Source organism: Hippopotamus amphibius, chromosome 4 (assembly GCF_030028045.1).
Source record: "Hippopotamus amphibius kiboko isolate mHipAmp2 chromosome 4, mHipAmp2.hap2, whole genome shotgun sequence".
NCBI lineage: Eukaryota > Metazoa > Chordata > Mammalia > Artiodactyla > Hippopotamidae > Hippopotamus > Hippopotamus amphibius.
In genome coordinates, this window is record NC_080189.1 from 16,890,119 (window position 1) to 16,903,272 (window position 13,154).

At 39.3% G+C, this 13,154-nt stretch overlaps 1 protein-coding gene across 2 annotated transcripts in view; it reads left to right on the plus strand.

The window, feature by feature from the left end:
• Positions 1-13,154, plus strand: part of DGKI (diacylglycerol kinase iota) — a 456,175-nt gene that overhangs the window by 366,309 nt on the left and 76,712 nt on the right. For both annotated transcript variants that reach the window (XM_057733401.1, XM_057733402.1), the window contains 2 exons: positions 1,622-1,701; positions 4,115-4,159. In XM_057733401.1, the coding sequence (XP_057589384.1) occupies positions 1,622-1,701; positions 4,115-4,159 (125 nt within the window). The remainder of the gene's footprint in view (positions 1-1,621; positions 1,702-4,114; positions 4,160-13,154) is intronic.

Consider the following 13,154-nt stretch of genomic DNA (forward strand, 5'->3'; position numbering starts at 1 on the left):
TTTCTTTTTCTATCCTGGAAACTAGACTTAGCTCTTAAAGACACACTTTCTCTTTCACACTTGAACAGACCCTAAGCTTGTCTTCCTCCCCAACCCCCATCTTTTTTTTTTTAAACAAACTTTTATAGAATATCTACCAGACATTGGGGTTGTAAAAGGAAATAGGTCTCATTCCTGTGGTGAGAGAGTCCATACTGATTCATAGGCTTATGTAGGTCTGCAGGACGATGGATGCCTTCCAGCGTATGTGTGCAGCACTTTGGGAACCTAAAGGTGTGAGGGAGTGGTATTGATCTCCCTAGTGGGACCAATCTAGGGGGTATTTCTTTTTCTCTAGACAACTCTTGCTTCTCTGAGAGGCCAGTGGGGCTCCGTATCCTTCAGAGAACCTAAAATCTACCCTCCAGGCAAAAATTAGCCCCTCTCTGCTATAGTTCTCCAGTGACTAAGTTCATATGTCTACCATAGCCTGCGTTCCATTTACTGTTTTTTATGTGTGTCTTCTCTACAATTTTCTGAGTTCCTCAAGATTTTCCCATGCATTTAAATGTATTTTATCCTCTGTATGATTACTTTTTAAAGCCCTAGCACTTTGCATTTTCAGATCTATTTATTGATGATGAACCTTTAAAAGTTCAATGAGTGAAAGATTTTTAAAAACCCTTAGTGGACACCATTGTCCTGTCATCTTGTTACTCTCTAGCTGGTTGACTGAAGATTTTGAAATATTTTTCAAATCATGGGTTTAATAGTATAACTGTACTTTTAAAGTCAGAAATGTACACATACTTTTTTTGAAGTTTTGGAAAGGAGACTATTTTCAGTATTTCAGGAATCTTATTGTTATATCTGAAGTAGGAGTTTCTATCCACTAAAGCCATTGTATGACATTTACCACCACCTAAAGATGGTATTTAAGGCATGTAACAGCTTCTCCTCATTGTTTTCTGAAGCCCTGCTGCTACCACATTTACAATGACCGTCTTTAAAAAAAATCAGTTGGATTTTTCAGCTGTGAACCTTCTAGAAGCTTTTTTTTTTCTTTTTCTTTCTTCCTTTTTTTTTTTTTTTTTTTTGTTTAATATTTCTTTTGTTAATATTTCTTGTATTTAGTTCTGGTGTTGGCCACCACCAGGTAGCAACAGTGCCTTGACTAGTTTGAGTCTCTTAAATAAGGAACTGTTGCAAATTGACAGAAAGATTAAGCCCCATGCATTTAAGAGGGAAAGGGCTAAGGGTCCAGAATCATGATTTTTTAATTCCTCTCTGGTACATTGGCTACTGCAATTGCAGGCATAAATTAGCAGCTGGCTGTGAACAGCCTCCAGCCCTGTCAGTCTACTGTTTCCATGACATTATACTTCATATCAGGGCCACTGAGACAAAATGAAATGAAGGCTGCCCAGGTGGCAAGGGGCAACATGGATCATGGAAGGAAAGAATATGAAAACTGCATCAGTAAAGAGACTGAGCTCATAGGGGAGGTGCCGGGATACAGTGAACTATCCAAAAAACCAATCCTATTTATGAGAGGTCTTTTTTAACCATAAAAAATGCATTTATGCCAAAATAGAAAAATCAAATATGTTATTTTAGACTTTTCTCTTTCCTTCACCCTTAGCCATCCCTCTGGGTATTCTAGTTGTGCGTGGAGACTGTGATTTGGAGACTTGCCGTATGTACATAGATCGCCTGCAGGAGGTGAGTTTCTTTAGCCAATTATTTATTCTGCTAAGTTTTCCATTTTTGTCAACAGTTCCCAGCCATCTATATTTGCTTCTAAAATGATGCATTTGGGGAGGAAGTGGAATTGTGGTGGCCTTGTCTTTCTTGTCCTGTAAGCATACACCACATTTTCTCGCTCCCCCTCCCCACTGCTGTTTTTCCTTATCCGGTGGTTTTACTGGGAAAGGATTGGTTGGGTTAAGTGCAGTGCATTGTTGCTCCAGTGTGATCCATAACTATAGCTCGGAACTCCTTGTCTTGCCAGAGAGCTCCCCTGTGTTTTTTGAACTATGCAGAATTTCAAAGGGCACTGATAAATAACAAAGGGAAACAGAGTTTTGGGGTTACTTAATGTTTTGTATCTGGTACAGACTTCTGTCAAAGACAGCTAGACATTTTAAAAAATGTAACTTCTACAGGAAATAAAAACCTATATCTCGAAAGAATTTGTGTCAGCACACAAAGGAGTAATCTGTTATTTTTTTTTTCTCCGTCTGGTCTTACCATAGAGAAAGAAAGGAGGGGGTCTCGCATATGACATTCCCATGAATTTCAACTGTACCAGAAAAGCCAGCAGACCCAGATCCGTCACTGCAGTGGGCATGGGTTGTTTTTGCAAAATTTCAAGGCAGAGTACTCAGTGCCTTGTTCTACACGTGGCAAAAAGCATAAACAGCCGCTTCTTCATCTTTGTTTCTTGGTGAAAGATGCACATTAGAATCACTTTTTTGGGATGTGGTCTAGACATTTATAGTTTCAAAGCTGTTGGGTGATTTTAATAAATACCCCGAGATGGGCAACTTTATTCCTGACAACACATTACACAGAAGTAAATATCACAAATAAAGAAGATGTATCGTGTTTAAAATCCCTTCGAATTGTAGCTACTTCACTTTGAAGATTAGATTCTGTTTCTCTTGGTGGAAATAAACTGAGGTAGGAGGCATAAAGGAATGTAAAAATTACTGATTTGTCTCTTCGGCATTTTTTTTCTTTAAGGACTTTTATTGACATACAATTGACGTACAATAAACCGCATATATCCAGTGTACAGTTTGATATTTTTTTCTTATTAGTAATGTATGTATGGCAATCTCAATCTCCCAATTCATCCCACCCCAGCCCCCCTCGCTTTCCCCATCTTCAGCATTGTTAAGGGTAGAGATGGAATTGGGAATGCAGAATATTTTGAGATAGATGCCAGACTGTGAATGCTAATAAGGTTGCGAGAAGAAGAGTCGACAGTTTATACGTGTGGCTTCATTTAGCTATTTTTACCAAAGATAACTTTAACATGTTAAAATTTGTGAACTTTTTAACATGCGACTCAGGTCCAAATCAATCCTAGGACACAGAGTAGCTCATTTTTGTTTTTCAAAATGATTGGCCCTTTATTGTAGGACCTCTCTCAAAAAGACCTGCAATAAAAAAAAGTGGCTCATAATTGATACGAAACTTTTCTTTTTTTTAACACCTGAGTAACTTAAGATTCCGCAGTAGCAAAAGGTATGACTGAGGAATTGATTTTTGTTGAAAATTAACTTACTGTTTTGCTTATCACACCAATATTCAACAACGAGAAGTAGGATTCTTTAAAAAAGAAAAGAGCCAGCACAAATAAAAAGGAAAAGTTTTCAACTTGGGCTCAGACAGTAGGTTGATAAAGCCTGTGGGAAGCAGGTATGGGGACAAAGGTACCCAGGATTGCTGACATCTGTAAATAGAATCCCTACGCACATTAATAAGGAAGCCTGCAGGACATGACAGTGGTGACAGCTTAGTTATAAAACTTTATAAAGGGAGCCTGGCTCTCAGAATCTCCCGGTAAAACCTCATTAATTTCAACACTGTTAATTTGCACTTCGTGATAATGCAGAGGTGGCCCATGATTTTCTCTTTTCAGTCTATGAAATCCTGTGTTTGCCAAGCAACTTACTGGTATAAACACAATTATTGTGACAGTGTGTTTTTGGTCTTAGATAAATAAATTCTTCCTAAGTGCCAAAGGGGACTTACGCAGCTTACTTCACAAGCCAATAGTCCAGGTGCAAGTTAAATATGACCCCCATTTATTACCACAAAATTGCCTGTCTTTTACATTTGGTCTTCTCTGTTCTTGAAATTATGTCACTCACCTCTACACGCTATTTAGGAATTATAAGTTTCAATAGTTAAATGGCTTTTCTTCTCTCAGTCCAACTTGATGTGCTTTTATTATTTTTGGCATTATCTTCTTTGTTTAACCTTGAGGGACTGGGGAGAGTGAGATGCTTTCCAGATGGGTTTAATAATATAAAATTGGGCGTTTAGTTGATAGCATTGTGGAGGCAGCTTGTTCAAACTAATCTTAAGATTATGGGTATTTTTTTTCTTCCCATTTTCTCATTAGGACCTGCAGTCAGTTTCTTCTGGCTCCCAGAGAGTTCATTACCAGGTAACATATAATTGACTCTCCTTGTTTCTTACATTCCGTCCAAAAGAAGTTCATCTTTTAATTAATGTCTCATTTGGATTAGAGTTCACATCTGCCCTTAGGGATGGAGTTCGCTCCAAGAACCAAGTTGAAGTTGGCATTCTGATTCTTTTGCATTTTCCTGCAAAGTGGACAATCTTAGTCTAGCACAAATTTGGGCTGTGGCTGTTCTCCCAGATCATTTAGAAAAGATTATAAAATGAAGCACTTTCAGTGACAAATGCTAGAACACTCAACTCAAACTAGCTTGACAGGGAGTCTGTTGGTTCCCATCAGCACAAAGTTCAGATCTAGGGTGGATTTTGTGTACCACTTGGCCACAGTTCATACTGCAGTTTTCTATTGGTTTTTCTGCTCTGTTCTCATTTTGTCAAATTTCACCTCTGGACAAGATGTTTTTCTGGTCCAAGATGGCTGCCAGTAGGAACTGGGGCTGTGTGTTTCTCATTCGCATCCAGGAGAGTAAATTTCCTGCTTCTGCAGTCATCAAACCAACTTTCTGAAATGCAATCTAATTGTCCCATCCTGGTCTCTTGGACAGGATCCAATAAACCCAGCGTGCCTTTCTCTAATAACCCACATCCAGTCCATGGGAGGACACTCAGATATCTTTTGCCCCAGCACTCTTTGGGAGTGCAGTTCCTTCCTCACTTTCCCACCCCTGCTGTGCGGCACAGTCCTCTCCAGCCATCCTCTTCCCATTAGATTTCCCAGACATGATTTAGAGATCAGTGCACTACATCACCCCAAATGTAAGGGGTGCACACAAAGGTCTCTAAGTTGTCCCATAAAAGCCTGTCTCTCTGAGAAGCCCAGTACCCTTGCCAGCTGGGAGGGGCACGGAGGTGTCACAGCATACTAATGACACCCTCCAAATAAATCTTTTCCTAGGCCCTCATGTACCTCTATGTGACGGAAGGACTTAAAATGCCTAAATCTATAAATCCTGGTAGCACCACACTTTGGGTTTTGGTGTCTGTTACGCTACACCTGAAATTCCTAGTTAAGCATCCTTTTGCAAAAACAGCAAAAACAACTGTTAAAAAAAAAAAAACAAACCCTGTGCCTTGTAGCCTCTAGGTAACTTTCTTCCCCTGCCAGGTGATAGCCTGTACCCTCAGTCAGAGCAGCCTAATTATTCTGAGGCTGGATGACAAAAATGGCCTTGGTATTCTTGTTTGTATGGTCATTGCTCAAAGTACCCCACTATTCCAGAGTCCTGTCTTCCATCTGGCTGCAACAGAAAGGATGACAATTCACTTAGGGTGTGCTTACAATGAGAAAATGAAGTCTACTTCTGGGACTGTTTTTTACCAAGCATTAGAAGGCAAATTTCTTCTTTATTTTTTTAGATAGAGCACAACATTTCTCATATCCATTATTTGCATATTTACCTAGAGCCACTATCTAGGTGTCATTTTATTTTTTAAAGTATAGTGTTTTTAAAGATAGAGCTGATTTCTACCATTTAAGGATTGGCACTGGTAGCTGTAAGATTTTAAGAGAGTCTTTTTTTTTTTTTTTAGAATTTTTAATTTTTACCCATGAACATTTTAAACCTTTGCAGTTTTATCAAAGCATCTCAAACATTTATTCTAATTAGTTTTATGAAACTGATATATTTATTTATTATCCATACTTATTCGATGTAGTCATTTTGACATGAGAGTTTTGGTATATGGATATTTTGTACCTTGTTTTCTTTATGCCGTGTTTGTACATATCCACAGATATCAGGGGATGGTTGAGACTCTAGACTATGATAAGGATATTTATTTTATTGGTTATTTGTTAATAAAAACATGCAGAAGGATTCATGGTACTTAGCTGTATCAAAATCTTTCTGTGTTTTTTGTTTATTTGCATTAAGGTCAAACCCTGGTGTCAAAATTGCTGCATTATAAATGTCACTTCAAAAGGTTTGGGCACTGACCACGTAGGATAACCAGTACAGCGATGAGTGTCAGGGATGTTCCTTTGCCCCACACCCCTCGTTGAAGAGTTGTAACAAGCAGGAGCCTTCTGGGTATTAAGAGGAGGCTGGAATAAGAGATGTAGGGATGCCCCAGATCTGCTCATCAAACAGGAAGTGTATCTGAGGGAGACGGTGTTTGAATTAACATGGCCAGAGCACAGGGAAGCAGAGGTTGAGGCAAGGAGTGAGGAGACATAAACATTCCCATTTGGCTGGGATCTTGGGCAGACAGGACAAAGGATGAGTTGGAGGGATGGTGTTAAAGAGTTCTCTTTTAGCTACACTGATTTTGATACGCCTATTGGATGCAAGAGGTTTTGGTGAGTAGAAAGTTGGAAGTATGCCTTTCAAAGCTCATTGAAAAAATTCAGACCTCGCCATTGAACTTTGAGGGTCGTTAGCAAATGATTGGTATTTAATTGAAATTATGAGGCTGGAGATCATTCAGGGAGAGTTTGCATAAAGAAAAGGGCCCAATGTCATACCTATCTACTGAGTGGTCAAGAAGAGCACAAGTGTAAGAGAACCATCAGTCAAGATCGTCATGGGAACAGATGGGCAGCTGGAAACTGGAAATCAAGGAGAAGGTGGTATCAAGAAAGCCAAAATTGAAGCGTATTTCAAAAAAGGAAGAAGTAAGGAAATGTGTCAAATGCTGTGGAAAGGCTGAGATGACATAGATTGATTTCTATATTTCCCCTAGGGTGCGTATAAAATACATGGGCTAGAGGTGCTATTAGTTTTATGTAGAAAGTGACAAAACCAACTGGCAGGAAATTGAATACTAGATCTTTTGTTTCCTAATGCAGAAACTGGTAATATCAGCATCTCTAGTGTGGGTCAGTCAGAGTTAGGGGGTGATTAGGAGAAAGACCTGTAAGAAACATGGACAACAAAAAGCCTTAAATGCTTTTTAATGACCTTTCTTATGTATGAGATGGAACTAAATATACTTGAGAATTAACTGTGATGGAATGAGTAGACACCAGTAAGTTTAAAAACTTGAGAAATTCCTGTGGGCTTACTAATTTGCAGTTGGAATTTTAGCTGAGTGTTTTCTAAGGTTAGAAAAAAACTCAAGAGAAAATCAGCATTTGGAAAGGCGTACAAGCGCCCAAGACACCTTATTAGTGAGCCAGGTGGCATTTCCTGGCTATTTAAGCATTTCATTGCTTTGGTTTCTTTCTTTCCCAAATTCATAGTGAATTGCCAACAAAGCACTAAGCCTCAAAAATGACACCCTGTATTAATCTAACAAGGCATTTTGGGTTATACAAGAATGTGTTGGATATTTATAGCCTGCTGAAAATTCCTGCCTGCACCATCTCTGAGGTCGAAACACAAAGGTCCCTCCATCCTAATGCATCTCGTGTATCCTGTAACTGATAAGTTATAACTCGACAAGCAAAATGCATTGTGCTTGCAGTGTCAGGATATTCTTGAGCTTGGCAGATAAATTAGAATTCATAGGGAAATGGGACTCTGCCTACCTATGTAATAAAGATGCTTCTTGGGGCCACCTACTATGAAATCATTCCTTCCTCTGCTCCCTCCCTGGACTTCATTATATCCCTTCTTAACTCCCAGTCATAAGGTTACTAAGGAATAGAGGCAGATTCAACCATTCTAGTGATTCTCAACTGGGGGCGATTTTGCCCCTCACATGGGATATTGGGCCATTTGGACATTTTTGTGTGTCATGACTAGGAGCGGTGGTACTACTGGAATCTATTGAGTAGAGGTCAGGGATGCTGCAAAACATGTCACAGTGCACACAATGCATGTCACAATGCACAACTCAGCCCCAAATGTCAGTCGTGAGGGGTTTAAGAAATGCTGAGTCATTCTGATGGCTCTCAGGAAGTGACTGGGGACCAGGCAGATGTGCTAGAAAGTGCTAGATGAAGAAAGTGGAGGGAGAGAGAAAGAGGAGCAGGAAGAGAAAAAATAGTAAAGGAAAATAGAAAGAGGTATCTGCAGAGATGGTGGAGCAGTGGAACCAGGAACAGTTAGGGGTTTTGTAGACACTCAGGGCTTCCCCATTTCTATGGGGTACTATGTAGTTGGCACACAGAAGTGTGTTTCCAGAATATTATGAGCTAATACTCTGAGGTTTTAATAAATACAGTAAGATTCAATAATGGGTGAAAATGGATCTGTTTAGTTGATTCCTCCTCTTTAAGAATTCATTTACTTAGAATAACATTAGAATGGTTAGAATGGTTCCCAATAGATGGAACAGTTTCAAACAGTTCTTTCATCCTTTAGAGCCTTTACAGATGTCTTTCACTTTCATAAGAAAACAGTCATGGTCAGATCTGAGTCTGCAGCCATTCGTTCATCCTCTGATCTCGTTTTTTCCTTTCCTGCACACCCGCCCTTCTCCTGGAGGATAGATCCGTGTTATAGTCCATCAGAGCTCTGTCTCGTCCAAGGCAAACAGCATGTGCCCCAAAATGTTTGATTTATTCCCCTTCCCCTCATATTGGCTGCCCTTACTCATGTCTCTCCTTCCTCTGAAATCTCTTCCTCCTTAATTTGTTTTCTGGATTCTAGAAGAGTCTGAATGGTTGGGTTGAAACAAGTTCAGGGGAGTCCTCCTGGGAATTAATTTATCTTGTCTTGGAGAAGGACAGGAGTAAGCTAGGAAATTTGGAGAATGTTGTTTTTTGGGGGGGCTAGATCAAAGCTGTTAGATTTGGCTCAAACGGGGCCTGAAAGTAAGACTTGCCTGGGGTCAGGTCTGTTTGCTGTTACAAGTGAAGGCAAGACAGCTAACACACACACACACGCACAGTTGTTGTTGTTGTTGCTAATGGAAGACTTTCTCACCAGAAAAGGGCTTTTGAAAAAGTTGGAATATCTCTCATTTCCATCTTCTAGTACACCATCACTGTTTCTTCGTCTTTCAAAGCTGGATTTGGAAATGTGTATCCCATTTCTGTACATTCTTCTGTTGCAGGAGTTGTGGGTGGTAAAGGAGTAGGTTTGAAGAGTAAGAGTTTTGAAAAACAAAACAAAACAGTAGCAAGTCCATTAAGTGGGATTGTAGTTAGACAGAAATGCATAAATGCATCTTTCTAATCATCCCTGATGGTCTCTTCATTAAGGATGAAGAGATATTGGTATACAACTTGGTGATGGCAAGAGAGAGAAAAATGAATGAATAGATGAGTTGGGTGCAGGAAATGTCAAGGCAGGCAGATGAGAAATTTGGATGGATACATAAGAGAGAAATTTAAAAGTAGTGATTATTGACTAGACATTATTAAATGAAGCAGAGATTCCCAATTCAAAGGGACTTCTCTTTGGCCTCTGCTTACATCTTCCCTAAGTTTTATGAAAGAAAAAGAATTTCACTCACAGTAAGGGTGGGGTTAAATGCTAGGTGAATATTGCTTAATTGGATAACCTACTGGAGTGTATAATGGGACTGCTCTGCAGTCATTAAATTATGTGTGCCTCAGCTCTGAGTAATTGAATATAAATTAAGGGCAAGTATGGCATATGTTTGCCAGATAGTGGTTCACTTAATTTCCTTATCAATTACATATAATTCATACCAGTTGACTTTCAAAAATATATATATGAGAAATATCAGGTTTGCTTTTGTGCTTTTGTGCATGCTATATTTTTAGCATGAGAAACAGATTTTCCATTAGCATATATCAAAAGAGAAAATTCATGTATCAGGGATTTTTGAAATGCATAGTATTTGTTAATATCATTCATTTAAAGAGCATACAATTTTAGAAAATAGAAAGAAGCATGGTTATGTCCAAGGCTATATCATTCTGCCTACACTGTAGAGCAATGACAGTTGCATTCATCTAAATCATACCATTTATATGAAGAAAAATAACAGATCACAAAATGAGCAAGTCAAGTATCTTCTCTCTTTGATGAATCATTGAATTGATTCTGCAGTTTGAGAGGAGTGAGGAGACAAGAAGCCCTAAACTAGTACTGAAGGTTACTGATGTGATTGCTAGTGGCACAATTAAGGGAATTATGTTACTGTCTCCTGAAATGTAGCTACATTCACACAATCACATTTCTTAAGTGTCTACAGTCAGATACTGTTCAAAGGTGCATATTCTGGGGCTTGTTTTCTGGCTCCACCAGAAGTCATCTTTGTAATTGACTTTAATATGCAGCATTCACAAAGCAAGCATATGTCTGACCATTCTTTTGACTGTCACTTGTTTCATGGCAAGGCTGTTGCCATGTGCACCACAGTGGGTCCATGAGGCTATGGATGCATCGTCCAATGAAATCCTGGGGGCTGATCCTTGACCTCCTGCTTGGGGCTCTTTTGTTGCCTTATTTTCCCCTTGTCCTGCTCCAGTCAGAATCCTGGTCTACACTGTACTGCTGGTCACTGTCCTGCTGCCCCTGAATCCAGAATTTCTTAATGCCAGTGTCACCCACTCTACCTGTGTGCCAGGCCTTCTGTGAGGACCCAGGTTACCTGATGTAACACCCACAATGCGTTAGCAATGAGAATGTGTTAAGACAGCACAGCAAGTTTTTTTATTACCTCTATACTAACATCTACCACTCATGAGTATTCGGATTCTCTTTTTTGAGTAGGAGGAACAGGGGTATAGATAGACACGCTGCAGGAGTTACATGAGTACAGAAGACCCTCGTCACTTCTGTGGTCATCATTAGTTGGGACCCCAAGGTATTAGTTAAGGTCTTCAAGGTATTTCTCTCTCTCTCTCCTTTTTTTTTTCATGGAAAGGCATTTTATTTTAAATATAGCATACGTCAATCCCAAACTTCCAGTCTCCCTCCCCCGACCCTTCCCCCTGGTAATCACAAGTTCATTCTCTGTGAGTCTATTTCTGTTTTGTAAATAGGTTCATTTTTTTTTCATAAATTTATTTATTTATTTATTTTATTTATTTATTGGCTTTGTTGGGTCTTCGTTTCTGCCCACGGGCTTTCTCTAGTTGCTACGAGTGGGGGGCTACTCCCCATTGTGGTGCACAGGCTCCTCATTGTAGTGGCCTCTCTTGTTGTGGAGCACGGGCCCTAGGCACATGGGCTTCAATAGTTGTGGCACATGGGCTCAATAGTTGTGGCTCACAGGATCTAGAGCACAGGCTCAACAGTTGTGGCGCATGGGCTTAGTTGCTCCGCAGCATGTGGAATCTTCCCAGAGCAGGGCTCGAACCCGTGTCCCCTGCATTGGCAGGCAGATTCCTAACCACTGCTCCATCTAGGAAGTCCCTAAATAGGTTCATTTTTATCATTTTTTTTAGATTCCACATACAATCAATATTATATGATATTTGTCTTTCTCTGTCTGACTTACTTCACTTAGTATGATAATCTCCAGGTCCATCCATGTTGCTGCAAATGACATTATTTCATCCTTTTTAGTGGCTAATATATTCTATTGTATACATGTACCACATCTTCTTTATCCATTCATCTGTCAATGGATATTTAGGTTGCTTCCATGTCTTGGCTATTGTAAACAGTGCTGCAGTGAACATTGGGGTGCATATATCCTTTTGAATCATGTTTTTCTCCAGATATATGCCCAAGACTGGGATTGCTGGATCATATGGTAGCTCTGTTTTTAGTTTTTTAAGGAACCTCCATACTGTTCTCCATAGTGGCTGTACCAATTTACATTCCCACTAACAGTGTAGGAGGGTTTCCTTTTCTCCACATCCTCTCCAGCTTTTATTGTTTGCAGATTTTTTAATAATGGCCTTTCTGACTGGTGTGAGGTGATACCTCATTGTAGTTTTGGTTTACACTTCTCTAATAATTAGCGATATTGAGCATCTTTTCTTGTGCCTCTTAGAGACATTTCTCAAGGTGTTAATCTCTTGGCTTTCATTAGCTACTTGTGTCATGAAGTCTGCCAGGTGTTATAATCCTGGTTTATCTTAGTTTTCCAGTTGTTCACAATTCTAGTCTTCTGTTTGGTTTTTAACTCTCCTCCCAAAGTAGACCTTATGACAGTGCCTTTCTGGAGTGTGCCCTTTTGTACCTTTCTCCGCATTGATGCAAAGTTACACATATACACATGTGTGCATACACATATGGGGTTTTGTTGGTTTTTAAAAATAAAAATGAATTTACATTCCTTATACACTCACTATATATATATTACACCGCAATTTGCTTTTGACAGAATATACCATGGGACATTGTCTTGCTAATACATGAAGCTCTCAGTCTTTTAAAACTGCTGCTCTATTTCATGGTATAGATTTAACTTTATCTCTGTGGGTAGACATTTAGGTTATATACAGTTTCTGCCTGAAAAAACAATGCTGCAATAAGTGTCATTGTACAGATTTGAATATAAAGTTGTGGCAGAAATGGTAACTATGTCACATGCTAAACCATCTGTTATTATTTGCCATACCTGTATAGAGTTTCAAATTGCAGTCACATAACATACAGTGAAGCTATCTAAACTCTATGATCAGAATTTTCTTTACATGAATGTAGTCTCAGGTCCTTGTCTCTGGATTCTGGGTCTGTTGTTTCCATTGATTACCATATTTCTAGGGGATTCTTTAGCAGATATGTACATGGGGGTGGAGAGTAGGTAGCAACATGGCTGGGGAATTTGAGAGAGGAAAAATTCTGAGTTACCAGCCAGTGAACTGCCTGTTAAGATATACTGAAGATGAGTTTAACAGTTAACAAAAGCTGAAACTATGGAAAATTCTTCAACATCAGGAGTCAAAGGAAGGTCTTCATAGACATTGAGGTCTTTCTTTCTTTTGCTTTCCTCATGGTTTTGCTTGAGTTGGGTCAAAAAAACTTCTCTCAAACCTGACCTATACAAAACCCCATTCATCCTTCACAATCCCAAATGATGCTAATTCCTCTAGAAACCACAAAACCTGGGATATAAGGTTATGGCTTCTGTAGTAAGAAAGGCCTGTATTTGAATTGTAACTCTACCACTTAATATCTGGATACTTCTGTGAGTTTATTTAAATT